The 27,037-nt window shown below is 49.9% G+C and overlaps 1 protein-coding gene across 1 annotated transcript in view; it reads left to right on the top strand.

The window, feature by feature from the left end:
• GRIK3 (glutamate ionotropic receptor kainate type subunit 3) overlaps positions 1-25,859 on the top strand; it is a 213,708-nt gene extending 187,849 nt beyond the window's left edge. Inside the window, exons 18-23 of the mRNA XM_085313244.1 lie at positions 4,709-4,932; positions 11,890-12,008; positions 14,856-15,073; positions 23,542-23,764; positions 23,991-24,241; positions 25,378-25,859. Coding sequence (XP_085169370.1) covers positions 4,709-4,932; positions 11,890-12,008; positions 14,856-15,073; positions 23,542-23,764; positions 23,991-24,241; positions 25,378-25,572 — 1,230 coding nt within the window. The 3' untranslated portion in view covers positions 25,573-25,859. The remainder of the gene's footprint in view (positions 1-4,708; positions 4,933-11,889; positions 12,009-14,855; positions 15,074-23,541; positions 23,765-23,990; positions 24,242-25,377) is intronic.
• Positions 25,860-27,037: the final 1,178 nt, after the last annotated feature.

Below are 27,037 nucleotides of genomic sequence, written 5' to 3'. Positions count from 1 at the left end.
GGCGACGGCCGCGGCGAGGGAGACCGAAGGCGCCGCGATTCAGGGCTGCCAGGCAGGCTCCGCAGCAGCAATTAATTACATCAATGAAATATGCATTATTTACCCATCTCTCAGTCGACACATACATAATTAGTTTATATAAATACGAACTCAGATTGACAAAATAAGCACGGAGGCAGCTTATTTTCTTGAGTAGGTATCTACCCCGGTGCTCACGCCGGGCGAGCGGCTGCCCTGCAGCCCCGCTCCGGCGGGCCGTGGGTCTGCAGGTTTCCACAGTGCCGTGCAAGGGGTTTCTGACCGACGGGCAGCGTTCCCGTGAMAACCGAGAACCTGAAGACAGACTTCGCGTTTCCTGATAAAAGACAAATCTCTCTGCAGGGAATATGGTTCTCCATCCACGTACGCTTAGTAAGCGCGCATCAGTTTCCCCATAGTTAAAATGCTGTTACCACTGTGAATAAGTGAGATCCAAACCCTTTAAAAGGTGTGTTAGAGAAGTGCCTTCATTTGGTGTGCAGCTGGCTTGGCAAAATTCAGCTTTTTGGCCTCGATTCAGCAGAACACTTAGGAAAACACATAACATTTGGAGCGTATGCAAGCAGCAGTAAGGCATAAGCATGTGCTTAACTGGCTTTGCTAGATATAAGCCTTTAAGCCATTGGCACTTGCTGTAATTCCTCATTTTTAATAAAAAGCCGTCTTATTGTGCAACAGCATAAAAGTCGGGGATGAGCGGAGGAGGCGTTYGAGGTAATCGACTTCCTGGTTTGTAATGTCAGAGCCTGACAAATGCAAACTTCACCCGTGGTGGCGTTTGAGTTAGATCCTCTCAGTCAGCAAATCCTTAATTAGAGGCCACCTTCAGAAAAACCTGCATTGAGAGAAAGGATATCGAAGCGCAGCCCCATACGGCCTTTAATAGCTCCGGACACACGACCAGATTGGGCTCCCTAACAACACAGGCTTCGTTCTGGTTGTGCAAAACATTTACTGCCAAGGACATGGGGCTGCGATCAAATCACAGGAGCTGCAGAAATGACACAGTAAAATTTTATTCTGCTCTAAAAGCATTTTGATCCTTGGGCATCCATGCAGATTTTTCTCTATTCATTTGCTGGGTTAAAGCATAAATTTCCAACTGTTATTCAGCTTTCTATATCATTTTGAAATACTTGGCCTAGGATCTTTCAGACAAGCAGTTACCACCACACAATTGTTCATTTATTTWTTTTTTTTAGAAAAATCAGTAGCCAAATCCTTCACTAGCTTCTAAAGGCACCACTGCCAGAGTCAGGACACGCACGCACAGAGAAGTGACGTAGGAGCTAGGATTCTGCCTTTCTTTTGCCACTTCTGCATTAAGACTTTGAGACTCGTAAGCCAAAATTTCCAAGTTTTCTCTAATTTAGGGAGATGCCAGTGACCGAGCTACGCACCTGCTCGGCATCCTCCACCACGGATATATAAAGGAGACGCAAACTTGGCTTCGAGATTTAGGGCTCCAGTATCTCAAGCCGGACAGTCAGCACTAAATGTCCTTCAGTTGTCATCAACGTCATCCCAGCCGCAGCTGGCACAAACTGCCTCACTGGGAAAATCTTGTTTCTATTTTTTCCAAGTTTTGACAAATGCCAGCAATTCAAATGGGCACTTTCTGTACTAAGCTGATTTAAAAATATAATTCTATTTTCATTTGGAAAGTGACAAAGAAAGGTCTGGGAGCATTCAAGAAACCACAGCTCAACTTAACAATCGTCTTAGAAGAAAATACATATTTTTGCCCTTGTTAGAAAACTCTTGAAACTTCTCTGTTTAAGACCTCTAAAACTGTTACTTGGAGAGGAGAACCATTTGTTTTTTATGTTATGGATAAAAGCTCTTGTAGAGGCTTTTGCTATAGGAAAAAAAMCAAACAGATCTCTGTATTTAAAAATATTCCACTGACTTTCTTCACAGATTTTTAAAGTCAGAAGAGATCGCTAGYGTGACCTTTCTCCACAGCACAGGCCACAGATCTTCACCAATTTCTACAGTGAACCTGTAATTTCTGTTTAAGAAAAGCATGTTCTAGCAAGACAGCTAATATTGATTTAAARGTTGCAAGTAAGACAAATCCACTATATCTCTAGGTAATTATCTCCAATGGTTAATTTAGTATTTTAATTTTCAGAACCAGATGTTAAATAAATCTTGCACAGGCATGCTAAGCACCTGCAGTGGGGGGAAGTTCAGCTCAACAGCAGCAGTGTAATTTATGCATCTACCTTTCCTCTGAAGTCAACGGTACCGAAAGAGTGATTTGGAAATCCTGAGTAAAGCAGCTGTCGCTAAGGTAGTCCTTAGATGCATTTACTTTTTTAAGGTTTTTCAAAGAGCCTGAATGAACATTAGTGGGAGCAAATGAACACAGCTCTTAAGCAAAGACAGACCAATAGAAAGAGGTTGTATGAGGCTGCTCACTAAATCTAGCATAGAAATTATTAAATAACAAAAAGAATAGAAAGAAACACAATTGATACAAGAAGTCAGGATGAGAATATGCTCAGCTGAACTTCCTTCTGCATCTCAGGCAGTTCCACCATCACCAATAATTAGCAGAAGCATTTGCTCAGTGGGGCGAGCAGTCACAAGCATGGAAGAAAGTAGTAATGCAAAATGTGTCGYCTTTCTGGTCACTGCCTCCTCTTGGGCACGCTTGCTAGCGTTGCTAGCACCCCCAAACRCGGCGCTGCTGCCCCCGCCAAAGCTTCCGCAGGATGAGTCGCTCAAGTTTCACCATGAAGCTGATTGATGGGAAAGAAACTGAACCTTTTATCTTGTTCTGCTCGAATATTACTTCCTGCAACTTCACCTCTGGAGCGGCCCTGCTTTGTGACCGTCTGTACTCGGAGCAGCACTGAAGGGAAGGCGAAGGAAAACAAGCAGCTCTGCAAAGAGCGGGGTTTGCACACAGCAGACTCACGGTTGTAGAGACCTGCTGCAAGAAGCGAGCACAGATAGGACCAGGGACAACTTTTATGACATTTTAAAATACAGTTTTTCTGACCATCTTACAAATGCCAGTTAAAATGAGCTTAACACATCTGGGCAATAGCTGCAGAGGACCTAGCATCTCTCTGTTGTCTGCACTGTACTTCTGTAGCTAAAAGCAACTGAGAATCTGTACAATGGAAGTTATACTCTATAACTACTAAGCCGCAGACCTGTTGTTCAGTGTACTGAAGAGCAAAATATAGTGTATGTTGGAGACCCTGCATCTGTGCTGGGGTTGCATTTAGGTGATGAAAGGTATTTGTAATAAATAGACTGCATGACATCTGCTCCACATTCATCCATGTGCTCACACAGAGCGATCCTGGCTAGATACGCTGTGCCTGCTAGCGCTCCCCACCGTGGGAGCTGGCCCCCCAGAACTGCAGCGAGGATCCGCGGAGCCTCATACACCCCCGAGTCCACGGCAGCTCACTACAGGCAACGGCTCCCCTCATCATTAAATGGTCTTCCAAAATATGTAAATGGCGAGGAGCCAGGGAGAAAGCAAAGTGGCAAGGGAGGTTGGGAACCGACCAAATCAAGTAATTAAAAGGCGAGATTTCCCTTTGGGCTTGTTAACTGTGATAGCAGCACAGTGAGACGAAGCTGCGTTACAAACCTGAGGCTCTGCACCGCGCTCCCTGGGCTGCCCGTCTCGCCCCGGGAAGAGCCTAGCGCTGCGCCCGCCCTGACCGCGCCGCGGCCCGAGCGCCCCTGTGCCGGGGACGGGCACGGACGGAGAACACCGCAGTGCTGGGGCAAAGGTGCTGTGCACGGCGCAGCGCCCTGCCCTCGCGGAGGAGGCAGCCGGGCACGGGCCCGCTGGGATTCGCCTCCCACCGCGCTCCTCCGTCCAGACGTGCACGCAAGACTTCAGGCGCTCCTAGTGCAGCGCAGTGGAAGCCCTAGGTTTCGCTCCTGCCTGCGAGGTCCTGTGTGACCTGTCTGTGCACCTCAGTTTGGGCTATAAGCACCTCACACATAATCCCAGCTGSATGTACGAAAAATAAAAACTTAAATCAGTGCCTAGAGTACTCTGCCCAGCCTTCTCTTYCCTCTCTGTTTTTTCCCCTCCATCTCGTCTTCCTTCAAGTAAGCCTCATCTCAGAGTAACCCTCGTACCTCCGCCTGACTTCTGCTTTGAGCTCTGGCGAACTATCTGCACGTCGCTAACTGGGGGAATGGGAGCAGGGAGGAAAGGCTGGCTCCGGAGCAGAGAAACGGAGCCGAACCCCTGTGGACTGGTCCTGCTGGGGTTCGCAGCTCCCAGGCGAGAGCAGCAAGGATGAGCCCTTCGAACGCTTGCAGCTTGGTCTCTGCTGTGCTCTCTGACCCAGCTGCAGCGGGTGTGTGCTCACGCAGCCCTTCGAGGCCCGGCATTCGAGCAGAGCAGCGAAACGTGAATCCGGCCAGCCTCACAGTCCTGGGGTACGTCTGCTGGAGGTCGAACCAGCTAGGCTGGCCCGCGTAACTTGGCAGAGCAGTCTGACAAACGCTGGCTCCCGCCGCGGGAAGGCTCTGTCCCGAGCTGCTCCCTTGTGCCAAGAACGAGCTCGACCTGCCCGCGGGTGTGCCAGGGAGGCAGAGGGCTTCTGTCGGGGTGGAAATGCCTCGGTTTCTAACGGCTTCTTTCTTTCTCCCTGTGTCTCTCTCCCTCGGCRTTGCTGCGCAGAAAGCTGATCTGGCCGTTGCTCCTCTCACCATCACCCACGTTCGGGAGAARGCGATAGACTTCTCCAAGCCCTTCATGACCCTCGGGGTCAGCATTCTCTACCGGAAGCCCAACGGGACCAACCCCAGCGTGTTCTCCTTCCTCAACCCCTTGTCTCCTGACATTTGGATGTACATCCTCCTCGCCTACCTGGGCGTCAGCTGCGTGCTCTTTGTCATAGCCAGGTAAGGGGCCCCCCACGCCATGCCACCAGCCTGCCTTCACGCCGCATCGGCTGCCCTGCGGCCGGGCGCTTTCCCCATGCTCAGAAGCATTTTGCTGCCTGGTGTGTCGCAGAGATCTCACTACCCGGTGGGAGCCTCAGCATTAAACCTGTTTCCTTAATGAAATTACTCTTGGTCCATTACCCCCAAAGGCAGGCTGGTCTGCTAGCGCGGGGTTGCTCACGGTTGTCAGACTGCTGCTCTGTTCTGTTTCTACCCTGCTTGTTGAAGGATAATCAAAGCACTAGATGAAGCCCAGTTTCTTTCGGTTTGTCATGATTTGCAGAGAGTGCAAATGGCTTTCTGCTGAAATGTGGTGTTGCTCTGTATTAAGCTACAGTGGGTCTAGTTTTGACCCTCTGTACGCAGGTTAGACGCTGTGCATTCAAATCAATGAGTTTACTCAGTTCATTCCATTCTGAGCAAAGGCACCGTCAAGGTTTGCTGTCTGAGGCCTCACGCATTTATTCCTGGTGGGTTGTGCTCCGAGCTGAGCAAGCTGCTTTGCTGCTGGGAGGAAGAGGAGGCCCCGCTCGGTCTCCAGCTCGCTGCTGTGGGGTTGGACCCTCAGGCGTGCTGCAAGCAGAGACTGCTCTGCTCTGTGCATTGAGATCTCTCATTAAGGTTAGGGCCAGGCTGCGCTCCAGTTTTGGCGTAACGGCTCAATGCTGGTAGCTTGCTCTACACGAGGGTTTTTACTTTAAGGCCTCAGCACACAGAAGCTCCCTTTAAAACTGGAAACAAAGAGATTTTGAAATAGATTTTGCCAAAAGGCAGCAGGCTGCTGAGCACAGGATCTGTATCTCGGAGTGGTTGGAGAGGTGGTATGAACCCTGTAGTGAAAATGAAAGGTGGGCTCTCCACAGGGGAAATCTGTTTTCTTCTTCGCTAGATAAAGTTTGTGTCACACCCTTTGTACTGCTTTACCATACTATATGCAGTTGTGTTTGTTTGCCTTATGAACATACACATATGACATATGATATGTCTTCTGACATATCAGGGCAGGTATTTCCAGAAATTAAGTATATATCCAGTAAAAAGGAATTAAAAATATGCTTTTCCTTCTATGATTTTAGAAACTCTGTTGCCTTTCCATTTTCTTGGCATCTCCCTGGCATGATGAAGGGTACTGGGGTACCGCATTTTCCTGCTCTGTATCGTTCATCACTATTCATGCTTCAGTTAGGTCACTTCTCACCCACCTTCTCCAGAAGGACGCCAGCCTCTGCTGCGTCCCAGACACACAGCTCGCCTTGTCCCTCATCATTTCCAGCTCCTGTCTCTGAATCCTCTACAAGCAAAGCTCCCTATAAACTTGCCCGTATATCAAAAGAATAGAGAACTCATTGCTATGGACCTAACAATGTATCTGTTTATGAAAATTAATACGCATCTAATTAGCATGTTTAAAACCTCAATATTTAAAAGTACTAGAATTTGCATATATTTGCATGTGTTACTAATTTCATAGAGTCTTTGATGAAATGCACAGTCCAGGGCTGCTTTGAATATGTGACTTTACCTTTTCAAACCCCAAAGTATTTGCATCCCTCCCGYTGGGCAGCAGCCCTCCCTGGCCAAGCACGCGGGTGCCGGGCCCTTCTCCGTGACCCGTGGGAGCCCCCGAGGGTGCAGTAGCCCCCGGCCCTCCCTCCTCCTGGGGAGTATCCCCAGTCAGCTCATTTTGTAACTGCTCTGCTTCCTGGAGTAAGCCCTGTGCCCGGGGAAGTTTCCTAAGCACAGTTTGCAGCTAGATACTCATTTCTCGTTGCCTTCCAGCGCGAGCTAAGCCAGTGGTGCCCTCCGAAACCTCCCCACCCGGCCCCCCGCGCCTGGCAGGACTGGGGCTCTGCGCAGGCCCTTTCCCCAAGAGCTAATGTGCTGTGTTTTCTCTTAGAGCATCCTCCAGAAAGCTGCTCGTATCTAATCCACTAATGCTGATCAGATATTCAAAGGGAACACTGAATATGAAACTGCAGTAACCAGAACCCATTAACCGTCATGTTACAACAAAGCTGCAGTTTTCAACACCCATCAGGTCCCTGGCGGCGTTCAGATATGATTTCCTGAGTTTAGTATGTCATATCCTAATTACACCGAACAGCAGTTGTCACAGAGCACTCTGCTTAGCAGGCAGCGTGTGCGCTCCCCAGCGCAAACCCCGGGGACGGCGGCGCAGCTACGTCGCCCGCTCCTCGCTGCGCAGGGGCTGCGCTCCAGGGTGAAAGGACGCAGAAGGCCCCAACCACTCGCTCCTGGACTGGAACCGTTCTCCTTCCCATCCTTTGCGATGTATCGCCAACAAATGGAGAYGTTTAAACTGACTCAGGCACCAGGCGCCAGTCGCGTCGCTGAGGTTAAGGAGAAGTTCTCCGAGCGGGAGCGAGGTCCTGCGCTGCATTCCCGGGAACGCCGGCCTGGGCTGCCGCCGAACGGGGCGGGAGAGCGACCAGGCGGCTCGCTTCGGCACGCAGGCCGTGCAGCACGCAGCAACGGTAACGCTTCCCGCCACCCTGCCGATTTACAAGAGGAAGAGGCTACTACAGCGAGCGCTAACGCAGCACCCCAGCGTTTCGGCAGCCCGAGCCGCGGACCTCGTCCYGCAGGCGCGGCGGGGCGAGCCGGGCGGCAGAGACGCAGAGGGCTCTGGCAGAGCGCAGCCGCCGGCCTCGTCCGGCCCGGGTGGCCGGCGCTGGGCACTGCCAGCGGCCACGGCGGGAGCGGGATGAGGCCCGTAACGGCTTCACTCCTGCCAGAGAGAGAAAGCGCCAGACACTCTCAGCAGCGAAAATGAACCTAAGGCAACGGCGAAAAGGAAAAATACTGTGATGATTAATAGAGGGCCCTCACTTCACGTCCCTGATAACCATGCAGAACATAGCTAGATGGGATCTGCTGCCATCATGCATTTTGACGGTGGTGCCATAAAGCATCAGACTGCTTGCACAGCTTGGAACTGGAATTCAAACACAACTTTACTGTTACGAGTCTGTTCTTCCCTGCTCATAGGAGGACCAAAGCCAGCCCAAATTACCCAAATGCCGCTTTCAAAGCCTGTTAAATACACAGATGAAACCTAAACWTGAAGTTCACTGCAGTAAATACTGAGGACAGGTCCGAGGGAATGCTAGGACAGGCGGACTCATCCCAAGGGGAAGTGCCCCAGGGCCCCCTTCTGCAGAGGGGAAAATCTGGATCGCTGGAGGGGAGGAGAGAGGGGCCCGCAGRGCCGTGGGCTCGGCCCTGGGCTGGCCGCCGGCAGCGGTGCCCGTCCAGCCGCCCCCTCCACCCCAGCCTCTGCTTCGCTCTGAGGTCTGAAATGAGCTGCCAAACCTCTCTCCTCCGCCGTTTCTCTCCGGCTCGAAAGAGGAGAGCAGCAGTGAAGCTTCCCGGTGCCGGGGCAGCAGCTGAGCACGGGCTGGTTCCTGCCGCGGCGGCAGRTGAACGGCTGCTTTGCATCACGAATCTTGTCACTGTACTTTTAAAGGGAAAAAACAGACGGTTGAAGCTTTTCTGTTTATTTTCAGAGCCCATAAACCCCATTTTTTCCACGCAGCCAGCAGAAACAGGCCCTGCTCTGAGCTACGCGTCTCGCACGCGTGTTCCTGCTCTCCTTGGGACTGAGAGCGCCCGTGCGAAGCCTCCCTGGATGCCACCAGCACGGCATCAACAGCCTGTCGCCTCCCTCGTTTCATYAGCGCAGTCGAACAACACACGCCTCCGACGGCGAAGTCCAGCGCGGAGATCACCACGGAGTTAACGGGAGAAGCGCCGTCAGCACCGCCGCAGCTCCGCACCGCTCTGCGCCTCGGCCGCGCCAGGCCGCTTCCCCGCAACGCTATTTCAGCTAGCGCCGACTGCTCCCTCCCTGAATTTTTATTGCTTTCTTTCTGTGATTTTCAGCCTCTTTCATTCTTCTTCACACTGATAAAATGAGGTGTTCTGCAGCAATACATAGCAGTTACAATGCAATGTAACGTTTATTTTTTCCTATCAGGCTACTTTTTGGCTGAAAAGATTTGCAATTACACTTTCTTTTTCTTTCATTTTCTAACTAGCATGTTTTGCTCCTGCCATTTCTTCTGCCTTCAGATACTCCTTTAAATAACATCAAGCATTCAGTATAATTAAAGCTGTGCAGGAACAATCCTTTAACACACAGAGCAAGAGATCTCCCAAGGAAAATATGGGCTTTAGTTATTTCATTCAGTAGTAATGGAAACAGTATGTGCTCTTGACCCCAGCAAGGCCTCGAAAACTCAGTCCTCAGGAGGAAAACAGCCAAAACAGCAAAGCCTTAATTCAGAGACATGAGTCTCCTGAACTAGGCACCAGAGTCCTCTACTGATGCTATAATCATAGGTCAATGCCACTTTAAACCAACTTAGGGACTATTTAGAGGCAGGCAAAGGACGTATTTGATCCATCTCCTCTTTTAATCAGTCCTTCTTGCTTATTGATGGAGCCTCAGCTCCCAACCGCAGCAGCCTCAAGGAGCTGCAAACACCAGCAGTCTGCACGGCGCCGCGGGGCAATCTGCCAGGCGGCACCGGCGCCGGCGCAAGGCTGCAAGGCTGCAAGGCTGCAAGGCTGCAAGCCAGCGCGTCGTTGGAGTTGTCACCAGCTGTCCCCAGCTTCACCTGCCTTCCGAGTACAACCCATCACCGTCTGGGACACAACGGGGGGTGAGGGGCTTAACAGTCGTTTTAATCTTAACAAGCACTTGGTCACCCATAAAGGACTTCTCTGTTTAGGCTCAAAGGTACTTTGTGTTAGACTTTATCTTTTTACTAAATCTTCTTTGAAATGCTCCCCTTTCCCTGCCAATAAGATCGAAAAAGAGACAAGAAAATAATCATAGTTTTTGATTACATATTTTTTAAAACCTGTTCTGCACACAAGGAGGAGGGAAGCCAGCAGAAGGTGAAGCCCAAACAGCCCCCATTTATTGTGGCTCCAGCTACACRGGGTCAATGAGCTCCGCTCACTTGTTTCCTCATTATACTTCTGTTTCCTTTAATGGTCCCTCCAGCTTTTCAAGCACTGAACACTATGCCTCTGCTTTGCAGTTTTCTGAATATCTCTCTGTAATTTGAGCAGCACCAGTAGGTTCTCACTCAGAGACCTTGAAGTCCTTCAGTGTGTCGTCTTGTCAGGCTCATTTGATCTTACCAATTGCTCTTCTATTTCATATTCTTTCATTGGCAGAGAAATTTTTCATCTAATTCTTGAACTCTGGCGTAATTCAACAGATAGGGCTTAGGCATCATCTTCTACACACCTCTGGCATAAATTTACAGCAAGTTTAAAGGACTGYATACAAAGCCAGGTTTAAGTTCAGCCTAATTTTTGTTTTTTCTTTCTGATTCTTCTTCTTTTAAAAAGCAGAGGGAGGTGGGCARGAAGGATGGACTGGCTGTTACCCAGATGAACAAGCAAGGCTGTCTGGGCGCAATTGTAGCCAAATCAAGACCTCCCTGCTTCCACACTCCGGAAATGCGTGGCAGGCAATGGCCAGCTGCAGAGCAGGACCTCCGGGGAGGCATTCCCGGACTGCTACCCCGAGTCCTGCATGTGGAAATGGCAGCAGGAGGTGGCATAGATGTGCTCAGAATGGACTTTTCTAAAATTGCAACTAGAAGTCCTGTGCAGAGAGCAGAAGTGAGGGATAGTTGTTTGGGGGAGATTTTTGTGCGAGGAGGAGCATCTAGGGGAGAGTTTTACTCTTTTCTCCAAATACATCTGTCTGACTGAGGGCTCCTGTGAAGTTGAACGACACGARATCTCTTGAATAGCAGGATGTCTGGCAGAGAATTAGAGAAATACCTCCTAATACAAATTGTGGGTTGKGCTTTCAAGAAAGGGTTGTTGTGAAGCTGCAGGGATTTCAGAAGGAAGTAGAGAAGATAATTGATGCCTGGTTCAAAAGCAATTATGACAATTAGGTTTTTAATTTAGTCTCTGCAAAATTTGGGATTCTTAGAAAATGTAAACAAACAGCTCTAAAAATATTAGCATCTCTCCTGTTGAGCATCCTCCCCAGATCCTGGCAAAATGAGCTACCTGCAAGGCTATGCTTGCCTAGCAATCTTGGGCAGGATTTGCAGAGAGATGATCATAGAAAATTCCCTCAGTTTTGTCCAAAAGCTACAGGGCTGTCCAGGAAACTGAAGAAAGGAGCTAACCCCCAGTTCCCAGAACTAGTCTCAAAGAGGGACAATCTGTGAGCTGTCACTGCATCACCACTGCAGTATGCGCAACTGGTAGAAGATGCATTGAACAGCTATGTCTAGTGCTTATTGCAAGAACTCCATAGTGAATCCACACCGATTTCCACAGTGCRGGTGCTCTCACAGTACAGGATTTCTGCTTGACAGGTTGGTGGAAATATCTGCTTCTCCCTGTAGTTGAATCTTGCACAGATCTCTGTGTGCACTACGGAAAGAGCCCCCTAAAACACTGTAATTTGTCTCAACTAGGACTGCAGCATCTTTCCTTGGTCAATAGAAAATGACCTTTTCTTCCTGCATTATGGAACTGTTGTGAACTAGGGCTAGAGATCGTGTGTCYGGGCCACATCCCATCCTGCAGTCGTGTGCTCCTGTTGCTGTTCTGCGACGTGTTGCAGAGATGATCAGAAGCGACTGCAGGCTTTGGGGAGCAGCCTGGCCCACTTCAGGAGGAGCTGGTTCCCCAGGTTTCCTTGCTGTCTGTGCTGCAGGGCATGGAGCTCACAGCCATGCTGGTCACTTTTGAAAATCTGGGTTGAATTTGTCTTTTACTTTAAAAAGCCACACAACCGAGGGGTCAGCAGCCCCTCACAGCATTACAAGATGTATTACAGCTTTTTTTCTCATGTTCCTTTTCATGCCACATCCMGACTAATGAGCTCTCGCTTTCCACRTGCTGCCACAGGTTCAGCCCGTACGAGTGGTATGATGCTCATCCCTGCAACCCAGGCTCAGACATCGTAGAGAACAACTTCACCCTGTTGAACAGCTTCTGGTTTGGGATGGGAGCATTGATGCAGCAAGGTATGGTGGCTCCCTTCCTCCTCCACACCCACTCACCCTCCTGCTTTTTCTCCAACACAGATCTTTTGTTGTTGCTTTTCAAATTTAAGTTTTATTTGTGACAGGAGCAAGATAAAACATCTTTGTGCCTGTCAAAAGCAAGCAGCTGCAGCAGAAAGAATAATGTTGCRAGCCCTCTCCGGGCTGTCAGGCACAGCGCAGCGGCGCAGGGGAGCAGGGCTGCGCTGCCGCTCGCTGGCAGCACCGGCGCGGCCGGGCTGGCCGAGGTGTCTCCCAGCGGTTATGGAAGCGCTTGTCAACCCCAGCTTTTCTCTCCTTGCTGAAAAGGCACCTTCCTGTGGGAGAGGGGAGACGGCCCCCGTCCGGCAGCCTTGCTGCTCTGGGAGCCCGTGTGCTGGCAAGGACGCRTCTCCCGGCTCTCTCCCCGATGGAGACGTATCACAGAGCGCAGCCTGCTCCGAACGGGGCAGCTCGCGGGCGCCGAGCGCGCGGGGGGCAGCCCCGGGCGCTGCGCTAGGGGCTCTGCCGCCGGGAACGGGGCCCAGAAAGGGTTAATGAGATAAACAGCTCCAAGAATTAATGTCACCGGCGGGAACCAGCCGTGATCCGGAGCTCGGAACGTCTCGGTGGCTGCATATCGACATCATTCGCTCACTCTGAATTTCATTTTCGCGTAGACATCCATTCGAGTCGGGCTGGTTCGTCCGCGCAGCTAGGATGGCGAAACAGGGAGGGGACAGGCCCCAGGGCTGAGCCTCGTCTGCGGCAGCCCAGAGGAGGCTCCCAAGTTTTTTCTCCCACAAAGCCCATCAGATTTCTTCCTGAGAGGAGGCCGGACCTGGCTGACTGCCTTTCCAGCCCTAGAGAGACCAGGAACATCGCTGTGCACGCTGCCCAGCCCTGGAAGAGCTCTGGGAAAGTCTTCATCCCGGGCAGAGCGGACAGAGCCCTCGTCCTCCCTGGAAACYCGAGCAAACGAGCCTCCCTTGCAGCCTTTCTCTCTGGCCCTCGCCTGTATTTGTGCCTTGCGCGTGTCGTGGGGTGCAGCCCCGGCGGCAGCAGCTCGCCCCACGGCCGCGGGGCCCGGCGTGGTGGGGGACCGCGAGCTCACGCGCTACGGCAGRACAGTAACTGCTACGAACGACGCGCACACGCTTCGGCCGGCGTCGCGAGGAGCCACGAACGGCCGGCCCGGGCCCCGAGGAGGCGCCTTTCCACGATCCCTCTCCAGACTCGCTCCATCTTAAATCAGAGGGGCTGCTGGCCCTGTGCTCCATCCCCATTTTTATCCTCGTCTGGTCATTCTGCACGTTGTCAAACGGTCGCGAAACCCTCCCTCGAGCAGGACGACGGCTGCTGCGGCAAAGCGGACTGTGCGGAGCTTTTGCAAGCGGCTCTCGGAGCAGCCACTCTGTGCTAGAGCAAACGTTTCAAATCTTACTGCTATCAGACACCATAGTGACAGGAACCTTAGAAATCAGATACATGGATGGAACAGAGTAGATTTGTTAGGAAAAGAGCAGAAGGTGAACTTGTGAGTAATTCTGAATAAAGAACAAAATTCAACCGTGATCTAATTACAGAAAATTCAGGAATAGCAATAAGTGGAAAATGTCAAAGACTTGTCACACTAATTCTATCATGTATTAGCGGTTATAGACAGAGTAAAAGGACCATAGCATCGGCTCGGCAGCACTCACAGTAATACTGCTCTGGGCTCTTCCTGCTGACACTGCTGCAGCTTTTAATAAAGATTCTTCCCAGATCTCGGCCGCCCTGATGGACAGTGACAGTTCCCAGCAAGATGGTTTAGCAGGATGAATCATCCTCTTATCAGATGCTGATAAATGAAAAGAGCTGTATGCTTTTTAACTCTATTCTGCATCTAAGAAGAAAAATATTTCAAAGCCAGACTGATGTCACACCTTCCAATGCATCAAAGGACAAGAGACAGAATGGGAAAGGAGCAGGATCTTGACAAGCACTGAAACAACCCTTGAAATCCACAGCTTCTCTGCTTCCTGGTGCTTCCTTGCTGCACTTGGATAGCAGAAAAGCTACGCTCCATGCTATGCTTTGATGCCATGCTGTTTAAAATTGCTTTGCAAAGCCCAATCTTTGTTGCAAGTTCCAGGTTGGACRTATCCTCTGAATGCAGTTGTTTCAAACTCAAAGCTCTTTCCTGGCTTTAAAAAGTGTCTTGGGTGATTACAAAAATAGCACAACCCATTTAGTCCTTCATGTCTGCTCAGTAAAAGTCGTTCCAGACCTGTTACACCTTTTTTGCTGTAACATCTCCTGCTTCCCTACTTCTAAACTGCTATACAAAGTACTGGATCCTGATAGTTCCTTTCTCTCACTGTTTGATTAAAAAAAAAAAAAAAAGTGTGTATTTGAACACAATCCCTAGAGTCAGTCCTTTGAAAAGTAATCCATAAAAAAGCAAAGCACTTTTTAAATGGCAGAACAAAACACTCATAAAAGTTCATAAATGGCTTGCTATTTAAATCTCATAAAAGCAGCCTAGTTAATTACTTCAGTTTGAATGTTTCCTGTAAATTGTGCACTGTACTCAAGGTCAGTCATAAAGGGAGAAGCTTTTTCTGCAAATGCTAGAAAAAACCCCACTGATTTCCTTGCATGCAAGAAATCTGGATAATTTGCCTCTGAAACAGTTGGCTTTAATTGCATAGCTGTTACATTTTGAAAGTGAAACCTAGTCCTTCAAATATATATATAGAGATGCACACACACATATATATGTACAAATATATATATAATGCATACATGTGTATATAAAATGGGTCCTTTCTCTCTGTTTCCTTTTCTATCCTTCTCCTACCCCAGGCTCTGAGCTGATGCCCAAAGCGCTGTCTACACGGATCATTGGTGGCATATGGTGGTTCTTCACCCTAATTATCATCTCGTCCTACACGGCCAACCTTGCCGCCTTCCTGACTGTGGAGAGGATGGAATCCCCCATCGACTCAGCAGATGACTTGGCAAAGCAGACAAAAATAGAGTACGGAGCAGTGAAGGACGGAGCTACTATGACCTTCTTCAAGGTGAGCTCAAGCACAGGCTTTCTGCCATCCAGGCAGAGACGCAACGTTCTCAGGCCAACAGGAGTGAGAACAAAAAACCAAGACAAAAGTGCTATTAAGCCACTTCTCCTTACAAGAAAGTTGCGTCCGTCTTGCCTCTTTGTCCCAATCACTGTAGCTTACCTAGATTCACATCACGACTAACTCTCCTTTCCCAGTTGCTAATAGAAGTCATAATTATTAAATTATGTTGATTTTATATTTTACTGTACCAAATATTGGATCAGGTACACTAAAATGTTGCACATGCTAGGCACAGCAGGAAGGGGTAGCTCATATCAAAGCCCTACAGAAAAATCACGTTCCCCAAGTATCTCACATACTTTCACATCCCACCTGCTGCCGTTCCTCCTCCTGCCGCAGGACCAACCCCAGGGAGCTCTCGGCTAAGCCCTTCACCTTGCAGGGGCGTCAGGATCCAAACAGAGACRAGAGCATACAAAAACTACAGCTAAAACTGTACCGATGCCGCAAAGTGCACTCCCTGGCCATGATTTGTTTTACAGCTGAAATACCTTTCTTTYCTTACAAATACTCACATTAATATAATCAAGGTTCATTAACCAGCACAATTCAAAGAGGATGAAACAAAAAGCCCACAATGGATAATACTGATTGAAAAGCAAACAGCTCAAACTAGGTGTTGGGTTTATTTTTTGTTCATGCTCATCTTCTCTCAGAGATGCTGAGAAAAGGCATGGCTTGCACATAGATTTATTTTTTATTATTTTTTCTTCATTGTTTTTATTCACTCTTTGGTCATTATCTGTCTACTTTGATATGGGGCTTGTCTAGCATTTGTTAGCATTAATAATTAAAWTGAATGATCTCGTACTAGTACCAGGATTACAGCACAGCAGATATACATAAATAGAATTACATCCCTTATAAATCAGAGATTAATTAGCATAAATAATTTGAGGGAAAAAGTTACTTACTTATGTTCAAATATAACGGAGAAAAAAATCTATCAGAGTAACTCAGAGTCAAAGAAACTCCAGAGAAACTTTATTCCAGAGTCGAAGAGATTGGAGTTGGGTGTTCCCACGTTTGCGTATGAAGCGCGTTAACGCACGGCTCCGGCGACGGGCGCGACAGGGAAACGTCGGAGCAGCAGCATCTTCCACGCGGCCCAGCGCCCCGGGAACAAGCAGCCGCCGCGTGTCGGCAGTCGGATACCGGCTGCCTCTGCGGCACCGCGGCCGCGGGCAGCTGCCCCTCCGCCCCCCGGMCCCTCCAAAGCCCCTGCGAGCCACCGCCACCCGTGCGCCGCAGCCAAAAGGCCTTGCTGTCTTCCCCCTAACGCACGGCTCAGAGAGGACTCGCATTTCACCATTGCCTCAGAACTGGAAAGAAGCTGAGAGAGTTAAAAAGACCTTTGAAACCACAGCTGGGCTGTAAAAATACATGTCAAAAAAAGAGCAAGAGAATGAAGGAATAGAAATGAGGGCGATTAATCTAAGGAACGATCATCTTGGCAAACACAAGGCTCGGAGGGGAATTTAAATTTAAAAATGAATTTTAAAAACCGTCCTTCAAGAGGAGGCTTTGGAATAAGCCAGGCAGGCTGCGCGGGGCCCGAGCACCGGCGAGGCGCGAGGAGCCGCGAGCCCCACGGCGGGGCCGGCCGCGGCGCAGTGGGGACACGAGACGTCCCCGGCCAGCTCTTTGCCAGCAGCAGCCCCGGCAGAACAGAGCCCACCCCGAAAAGCTGCTCCGATTTGCTCTCTTTCGCCTTAGCACAGAAGTCCGCTGTGGGCCCGAGCTGCCCCAGCCCTGCGGGGACGGGGACGGGGACGGGGACGGGGACGGGGACGGGGACGGGGACGGCGACGGGGACGGCGACGGGGCGCCTGCCGCTGCCGCTGCCCGGGCCGAGCCTTCCCCCCCCGCTCACCCAAACGCCAACGGAAATATATGTGCCAACGTATGACACAGCTCACGCTCTAAAAAGCGGGTTGTATCCGGAATACTGCAATAAATTGAATAGTTGCAGTGTAATGGCAKCGAGATTAGGCAGTCAGCAGTTTAATTGCCAAAACTCATTAAAGGGAGCCAACGTGCTGAATTTTAATAACAGGAAAGAACGCAGCATTTTTCTGCATATTTGTAACTTTTCTTGGCTATGACTTGGCTTCAGAGCCATTACTCTTTCCAAGCCCCCATGCTTATTTTGACAGCAGCAACACAGATTGGTAAGGAAACATGAAAGATTTTGTTTGGTTTGGTCTTTAATTAATCCTGGGAAATGCAAATACGGCATGGAATAGCAGGTTGCCACTGATTAGTTTGCTTTTTGCAACTGAGCTGGTGCATGCAATTTTGTCTTTGGCATGGGCAGATGCATTGTATTACCTTCCAAAGGCAATATAAACCTAGAACAGCTATTAGGAGAAGACCAACTTTTACTGTTGTGTTTTAACTACTCTTTCCAATAAGAGTTTTATATAGAAATAGAAGAAAAATGGGGTTTTTTTTAGATCATCAAGGACACAGTATCTTTTATCACTTCGTATCAGTCTCCATCAGAGCCATTCTTCAGGCTTCTAACAGGCATTTGGCAGGGTTTATTTATGCAGTGTGTTTTCCTTTTTCTTTTTTATTATTATTGTTGCTCAGAGATAAATTATCAGGGATGTCCCTTCTGACAAGCATTTCAATTACTGGAGCAGCAGGAGCGCTCACGTGGGACGCTACGTTCATCTGTCCTTCATGCAAAGGGAATCGAGGAGCACGTGTCTAACAGTCGGGAGAATCCCCCTGCGCCCCTCAGCCTTCGGCCGCACCTTCGTTCAGCGACAGGGCAACGCTGCAGCGACTCCGGTGCAGCTGCTCGGCCAGCGCTGTCTTCGCGGGGACATCTGCGAAACCAGAGCACCGGGCGAGTCGGTGACCGAGCTGCCTGTGCGGGCACCCGCCGCGCCTGCCGAGGCCCGTGCTCCTTCAGCGGGGCCGGGGGCACAGCGGAGCGCAGCCCGCCACGGCAAAGCCCCCGGCAGCCGAGCGCGGCTGCGGCGTGCTGCGCCCTGGTTCGGACCCCGCCGCTACACCCGTGTTACGGATTACCCGCAGTGATCAGCGCTCCCCTGCTCCGGGCTCAGCGTTAAAAATCCCGCCGGCCGCCCCCTTCCCGCCGCCGCGCTCTGCTGCTTCCGTCGAGACGCGGCAGCTCGTGGGCCCACAGCGATTCGGGGCTCTGGGGTCCCGGACCACAGGAGAGAGCGCGTGTCGGCCCCGGGAAAGCGTGGTGCAGGAGCCGCCACCGCGGGAGCAGTGGGAAGCGGGCTGGCGGGGAAGGCAAACGCCTCCGGCTTGGTCTCCGGGAAGACCCCCCAGACGTTAAACGACGCTGCTGCCTGCTGTCAGGGCTGGGACGGTTGAGGGCTCATTCTAAGCTCACTGAAGCCACAGTCGAAGTTACCTGCTGAATCAAGTCGGTGCRATCTTGTTCTCAGAAAGGCTTTTTGCCTGCGAGGCTCCCTAACCAGCGAAAGCAAATAGGAATCACGAGTGAGAGTTTTAGTAGCTGTATTGGCAGATTTCGACTCCTTGAAAAGAGCGTTTGAGAAGCTATTTACTCCCTGGGATGCAGATTGGGTTACAGGAATAAACACAGATCAATTAGCGTGGGAACAGCATCTAGCTTCCACTACAGATCATGCCAAAAATCCTTCACATCTCGTGAAGGATGCGGCCTCCCTCTGAACAAATGCTGGGTTTAATGTGCAGTCCAGAGTATAGGTGCGAGTGTGTGCGTACATATATATTCACTTGCACAGAAATGCTAAATTCTCAAGAGTAAGTATCTTCAGTTGGTGAAAATCAATTTATTTTTTCATAGAGGCTGGAATTGAAAATCGCAAGCCTGCACGTTACTTTCTTGCCTGATAAAAAAGCATATATGTCTTGGCAAGATGCCTTATATTGGCTCCTCTAAACTATTCCATTAATTTATTTGGTGACTGGTTTGAAACACTGGTTATTAAAGGTAGCTTCTGAGCTCTGACTCTACGGGACGAAGTCAGAGGCGTTCCTGCACTCGGAGGGGCTGTTGCTCCTACCTGCGTCGCCTTTCGACCTGAGGCAGGGTTTCAGTAAGGTGCAGGAGGGAGCTGGTGGAGCAGGCTCGGATGCTACCAGCCCTGGCCAAAACGCGGAGCAGCTCCACTCGCGGGAGGCAGCGGCAGAGGTGTAAGCARGAGACAGATGTGTCACCCTGATGGCACTGTGGCTGGCTGCATTAGCAGCATTAAACTACCGCCTTTTTTTATTGGCAATAATCTGTCATCCCGAACGCTCTGGGATTTTTCCATCGGGAAGGAGTCAGTGTCGGGTGACTGCCTCTACCTTAATGCTTTGGAGCCACTGAGCAGTTTCTCCTCCCCTACCTTTGCAGCAGAGCTGAGGTCTCTTGGAGRGGATCTGGAGATGTGACCCTGGGGAAGCTCTGCCCCATCCCCTTCCTCCCAGGGGACGCAAGGGGACAGCATGGCCTCTCCTGGCCACCATTTCAGATTTTTTTTATGCAGCCCATAAGTAAAACGGCGATTCCATACAAAAAAAATGCACCCAGCCATTACACCCAGCCCCTGCACAACAAAGATCGTTTCAAACCTGTAATTAATCCCATCAAAGATTTTTTTAAGGTAAATTACTCAATATATAAAATCAGAGGGGATAAATGTCCAGCAAAATAAACACAATCATATGCATTCTTTACTATTTATTTATTACCAACAAATTATCATGCCTGATGAGAAGATTTGCTCATCCGAATTGTATGTTCTCAATTCCCCATAAATAAATGGCCACTTTTGAAGTGCAGTGGAAGTACTCGAGAGAAGGGGAGGGGGGATTAGACCCATGCGGCTGTAAAATCGCTGCCTCCGTCCATCCTTCCAGGAAACRTGGAAAAGGTGCAGCTACAGCAATTAGTTCCCTGGAAGTGAATGGCTTTTGCCCACAGAAAGAGGGAAGGGCAGCGGCCGGGGCCGCCCGGACGCGGGCGCGAGGCGGGGAACCGTGCCGTGCCGGCTGGCGACCCACGATTGCTTTTAAATTGGGCTTTTAGCAAATAGCCAAATCAATCAACGTGCTCGTGCTGCGCCGAGGGTTGCAGCTGGTGAGCTTGCTCTGGGGGGAGGCGTCCGGCCGAGCCGGAGAAGTTAACGCAGCCTAAATCCCCGGGCAGGAGGAGGAGGACGGGCTCCCGGCTCCGCGGAGAGGCAGCCGCTGCCCCGAGCGCAGCCCGCGTCCGGGCAGCCCCGGCCGTGCCGTGGGCCCGGCCCGTCCTCGCGGCGTGTGTCAGCGCGCCCCTGTCTTAGGGGAGAGGGGCCCTCGCTGCGGGAGACGCGAGGACCCGCGGCAGGCGTGGGGCAGGAGAGCGGCGAGGAGCGCCCGGTGCCCGCAGGCGGCGTGCCGCCGAACGGCCYGGCCGCGGCAAGGGCTGAGAAACCAGGGCCATCCTGGCATCTCGAAACACGGTTAGCTCCTTTCAGCCGGTCAGGAGGAGCGATTCAAGAAGAGAAAAGTGTTTTTTTTCTGTTGCAGGGAGCCCTGTCTCATGTAATTTAAGCTGCCTGAAGAGCTACCGTGCCTCATGCAAGTCCTATTAGCTTCACTAAATGCAGCCTATTGATTTTTTGCCAGTTTATTTTGCTCTCTGCTTTAAGCTGGGAGAACGCTGATGTTGTTTAAGAGTTTTGTGTCAACACCCAAGGAGCATTAAGCGCAGGAAGAGAAAGAGCGAAAGGGAGAGCTAGTGAACTCAGAGGCCTCTGCTGTGAACTATATAAATGTTAAACAAGTCGTTATCAGCAAGTCCAGTACGTTATTCATTTCAATTACCCGTTGTAATGTACAGATATTTAATAATCCTTTTGGAGGCTACATTTCTTGCTGCTCTTTGAGGTTTGATAGATGCCACAAATCTACCTTTCAGGCACTGGGCCAGATTTTCAAGTGAGGGGGATTATCCTGTCTCTTGAATGGAGTTTGCTCCAGAACCTCCAGCACAGCAAGTTCATCAAGTGGATTATAGCAAGCATGAATTTTAACCAAGAAGAAATAAGTCCATGGATATTTGAGTYAGGAGAATGAGCCAACAGGGTTAAAGACAGAGAAATAGCCTTTGTTAATGCACAATCCAAACCAAATTTGGGATGTGTTACATACCATAAAAACAGGTCAACTTTCACTGAACATTTAGAAAAAGGAGGAGGTCAGGCAAAGCATTGGAAATATAAAATATTATGAAGGGTTTTTCATTTTAGCTATATCTTTTAATTATTTTACCATGCCTTATAGAGAGTTTTTAATCAGAAAAATCTCTGCAGGCATCTTTTAGATGGTACCAAAAAAATGAGGAGGAGATGTGGTAACAGCAGCTGAGATTGGCTAGGGCTCCATGTCCTGATTTGTTGTTTTGTTTTAAATATAAGAGCGTGAATGTAAAAGAAAGATAAAGAACAGCTAAAATAGAGAGCGTAGCTCGTCCTGCAGCTGCAGGTGAGCCTTAGCTTTACTCTAGGCAAAGCACAAACACTTATCAGCCCCTCTGACTTATCAGCCAGCTTCAGGCTTTTGCTAAGTAGTGTTGCGGGGGAGGATGTTTTGGCTGACTAAGCTGGCCTCTTACTAAATCAGAAGGAAAAAGGAGATCTAGGAAAAACAAGAATTTAGGCAGAAAAGAAAAACGGCTCATAAAGGCACAGGCAGCAGCACGAACACAAGCCTCAACGCCCTAGTGCTCTTCCAGCCGCAGCTGGGTGCGGAGAGGAGCGATGCACCGATTTCCTCTCTCGGGCTGTGTCTCCGCTCGGTACCGCTCCGGTGAAGCTAAGCATCGCGGGGCCTGGGAGAGCACCCTGCCCTGGGGCTTCCTGCCCCAGCTTGCACCCCTCCGGCCAAGAGAAGCTTATCCGGCCTTCTCGGCACAGCGGTAAGGCAGCCAGGGTTGTTGGGTCTGTTTTTCCTTTAAACAAGGACGGAAACACAAGCGACAGGAGCTCCTTCCCGCTTCCTTATGACGTCTATTTTGAGCAGGGATTTTCTCGAGGAACCACTGCAGGGGCAGCACGATGAGACACGGAGCGCAGCGCTGTTCGTTTGGATGGCTGGGGACACCACGCTATGTCGCCACAACAGCACGCGACAGGCTCTGCCAAACACCCGTTGGCTCCACGGGTTTGCAAGCACATGCATCRACCATATGGACGGGCAAGTGTGGACACTGACAAATAAATTTGTATCGTTTGGGAAGGAAACAGGTACTTCCCTCCAGGCCTGTAGGCCTTCAGGCAGGTAACGCAACAGAGCSGTGACTGCGCTTCCCGCAGAGCTCGCCTGTCGGTCCCACCGCCAGAGTCCGCCCGGTGCCCGCTCAGGGAGACCCAGGCTGCTGCAGCCGAGCTGACATTGCTACCTAAAGCAAGTATTTTGGTATGAGCTACGTCACACACAGGAACACAGAGACCAAAGCAGCAAGTATTCAAGAGAAAGCCAAAGAGACTCTTCCTGCAGTATCTTCCTAGATTTTGTGCAGGTTAAGTCTTTTTTGACAAACTACATAAAGACAATGCAGGAGGAGGTCACAGATTAATCAGTGGTATATTTAAAATGTTATGGAAAGATACTGAACAGCTGTGTATCATTCCACCCAACACATTTTCTAATGAAAAATGAAAATTTCTAATGCAAAATGGAAAAGCATTCATATTAATAGTAACCTAGAAAACATAATCCCTTTTTTCTAATAGACTGTATGCTGATAGTGGAAGAATATCCATGCTTATCTTTAGCTGTAAGAAAATCTTGAGTATTTCTATGCCTCTGTTTATGTGGATATGTTAAATTTGTTTGGCAGTTGCACAGATCTCAGAGGAGACATGTTTTCTTGTGAGGCTTGGAGGATAGACAAAAATATAATAGAGAGTGTGCAAAGAAGAAAAACATGCCCTCTGAAATGTTCTCTGTCTTCTCTCATTGTGCAGAAACATCACAGGATAAACAAAAATCTGGTTAGGAAACTAATAAGTTTAAACAGATATACTGATAGTCTGTCACTCTAGCAAGTTCTGCAGGGCATCAAGGCAAGATCTTGCTGTACCTTACTGATGCGAATGAATATTTCCACTTAAAATATAAGGTCTCTGGAGCAGGGACTGTATTTTTGTTCAGTGTTTGCACAACATGAACTACAACGGAATCATCTTCTCCTGTTATGGCAATTCATTGGCAAACAATGCTGGGCAGAAAAAGTAGAGAGATATTTAAGACATGGCCAAATTGATAATAGTTTCATTGTACATGTGACCTGTTCTGAAACTGGTATTTTTAATTTACTATAAAGATTCTAGGTTTTGAGGGTGTTTCTGGAGCAATTAGAATATTAATTCTTATTTTGGGTGCGGGGTTTATTGTTTTTCCAGAAATCTAAAATTTCCACCTTTGAAAAAATGTGGGCATTCATGAGCAGCAAGCCCACAGCACTCGTTAAAAATAATGAGGAAGGAATCCAGCGAACCCTCACAGCTGATTATGCCCTGCTGATGGAGTCAACCACTATCGAATACATCACGCAGAGGAACTGCAACCTGACTCAGATTGGAGGGCTAATTGATACCAAAGGCTACGGGATCGGCACTCCCATGGGTAAGCGACGCTGGTGGGGTTTCTATAGGTAGCCCAGGAGGGGAGCTAGCTACCATAAATACAACAGATGGGATTGAGATAAGCCACTCCCAACAGCCTATTTCCAAAAAACAGAGCTCACTCTGTCAGCCTGTAGAAGAGAGGTCTGAACAGCCCTGCGTTCCCTAGTTCATGTGATGTTTGTCTTCCTTTCCCCTCCCTGTGCAATGGCTTTCCCCCTCGCCAGGGTCACCGTACAGGGACAAGATCACCATTGCCATCCTCCAGCTCCAAGAGGAGGACAAGCTCCACGTAATGAAAGAGAAGTGGTGGCGCGGGAACGGCTGCCCCGAGGACGAGAACAAGGAGGCCAGTGCTCTCGGCATTCAAAACATCGGGGGGATTTTCATCGTTTTGGCTGCAGGCTTGGTGCTCTCGGTCTTTGTGGCAATGGTGGAGTTCATCTACAAGCTGCGCAAAACGGCGGAGCGTGAGCAGGTATCGACTGCCTCGGCTTCCCCGCAGCGCTGTCACGCAGGGTTTCCTGAGCTCCCTCCAGGCATCGGGTATTTTGGCCCCTGGCCCCAGAGGCAGGCAGGGAGCCGGTCAGCGGGGGTCAGCACTGAGCGTGCCGCCTGGGGGGCACCCAGCYGGGAGCTGCCCCGGGGCTTTGCTCCAGCAGCGCAGGTGAAGGCTGAAACGCCCTTCACTAAGGCTCCTTGCTCCCTCCCTGCTCCCATGGGCTAGGCAGGGGCAAATTGCACCCAGCCTAACCCGGGATGACCTGTTCCCGCAGCAGCTAGGCTATAAAAAGACAAGTAAACAATTTGGGGGTAATTCTGAATAACCTACACATGCGCAAGTCAAGAAAAAAGGGAGGAGAAAGCTGCTTTGGAAGTCAGGATTGGATAGGGCCTGAGTTGTTACACCCAGGTACCACAGTTACAGGCAACCATACTGCATATTCTATGCAGAAGTATATAAACAAATGCTTAAAAGTATTAAGTCTCTATCTTATGTCCCCACTCCCGTTAGAAGATTGCTCTAGAACATCAAAGAACTGGTCAGGAAGCCTCATACTATTTTATCAGCTTTTCAATGCTTTTCACAACACCATCCCACCTTAAGCAACTGATGAGTGCTCATGAAATAAGATGGCTTTTGCGCTTATTCCCTCCTCCTTGTGTGACACCTACAATACCTTGCAAGTGCATTCACATGCATGACCAGAAATCAAAGCTGGCTGTGTGATGGACTAGACAGATAAATTGCCCACTAGCAAACCAGCAGGATTCCATAGCCCCCTGATTCTCAGCACATAAATCTACCAGCATCCTTCTCAAACAGCCAGCAGGGAGCACATAGAGCACCGGCCCTCTGACAGAGTCACCTATGGCTCTTCATTTTTGCAAAATTTACTATGTCAAAGGTACAATTCTTGCTAATGGGGAGAGGGTCAACCAGAGGTCTGTGCATCACTGAAGGCCAACCAAGGCCAGCTGATGTTTCAAATGCTGCCTAAACCTTGTGCTTACCCTCTGCAAAGAATCTCATTTCACCATCTTCCTGCTCATGGAGAGGTTGTTAACAAATATTTTGCTAGGAATAACTGCTCTGTCCCTGCTTCTCCCCAGCGCTCCTTCTGCAGTGCCATGGCTGACGAGATCCGGCTGTCGCTCACCTGCCAGCGACGGGTCAAGCACAAGCCTCAGCCCCCCGTCATGGTGAAGACGGATGCAGTGATCAACATGCACACGTTCAACGACCGACGACTGCCCGGGAAGGACAACATGACTTGCAACACTGGATTGACGCCTGTGTTCCCATAGGGAGTCAGAACTGGGGGGTGGGAGGGAAGGAATTGCTGCAGATGAGGCTGCTAGCACACTTAACTAGGGAAGAAAGAATTAAAAAAAAAAGAAAAAATAGAAAAAAATAGAAAAACAAGCCTGGTTTGGTTCATTTCAAGAACAAGGCCTTTAAAACACAACTGCATCAGTCGCCAGCATAGGAACAAGAACTTCAAAGCATGGACTGTAACGTGGGTCTTGGGGCTTTTGTTTTATTTTTGTTACTGTTTTTTTTTTTTTTTAAGCTTAGATCCTACAAGCCTCATGGAGTCCAAACATAGCACCATCCACAAGTCTGATGTTTACATATTGAAAACACATGGAGGCAAGACAGAATTGAGCCAAACTGCCCCTTGGTTGGTAAGCGGGAGCCCCCAGAGCAAGGCTTCTTCAGCACGGCAATAAGAGGAAACACTTTGTCCATACAGGTGTGGCAGAAGCAACAGTCTGTGAGCATCTATTCCCAACTGACGTACCCAGCACATTTAGGATACGTTGTCTGGGAAGGGGAAAAACACCCATGAAATGCTATCATCGTCACAGCTGTGCCTTCTCTCGAGCAGCTCACCGTGGCCTTTTACCTCACGGCTGTGCGGGCTCTGGCCATCCACAGCAGGAAGTCCACGTGGGTGCRTGGTGGGAGAAGGCCAACAAGCGTTCGCAGATATATCCAAGACAGCTAACTGTGAAGGGGCGAGCAAGCTTGAACGCAGCCGAGCTCCCAGCCACCAAGAAGGGGACAGGGTGGCGTGTGGGAACTCCTGCCAGCTCTGAGCAAGACCACCCCAATGCCCTGCACCGAATGCCAGCCCCTGCCCCAGTGACACCACGACCTTCAGGTTTTCAGCTCCTTCACTGTCTCTGCAAAGGTCACTCCCTTCTGCCAAGAGCTGCACAAAGGAGCCAAGTCCACGGGCTTCAGCAGCACTGAGAGCGCTGTTTCCAAGAGCTGAATACTACTGATTTCCATGAAATTCAGCAGCGCTGAACTGCAGCTCTGCTGCTTTCGTACTCGCATCAGGAGAGGACTGTGTGTTTGGTTTGGGAATCAGCGTTCCTTACGCCAGCGGAGATCCGAGAGGGGAAGCCTCACCTGCAGGGCCGGGGCCGGCCCCGGGACACACAGCACTGTGTGAGCCGAACCCGACACCCTTATCGCTCTGCCCAGTGACCCCGCGGCCCTCCAATAGCATCCGGTAGTGATTTAAGCAAACACACACTAAAATGTTTTTAAGAAATCTTCCATGAACTACGTTCTTATTTTCAGGTTGCTTAACCCAGAAGGCTGGTCCTGCAGATGCATTTAGTCAGAACTACCAAAGACCCCTCTGCTGACCTAGAAGCAATCCTGGACTAACATCACTCACTTCCACCCTTTCACAGGAAAAAAACCTAGGTGGCCAGCGGGACACTCCGCTGATGAATTCCTTGCTGGCTGTTTGCA

This window comes from Rhea americana, unplaced genomic scaffold (genome assembly GCF_003343005.1).
Source record: "Rhea americana isolate MKP2758 unplaced genomic scaffold, rheAme1 scaffold_380, whole genome shotgun sequence".
Taxonomy (NCBI): Eukaryota; Metazoa; Chordata; class Aves; order Rheiformes; family Rheidae; genus Rhea; species Rhea americana.
The sequence above is the reverse complement of the archived record's forward strand: the minus strand, read 5'-3'. Positions and strand labels throughout refer to the sequence as shown.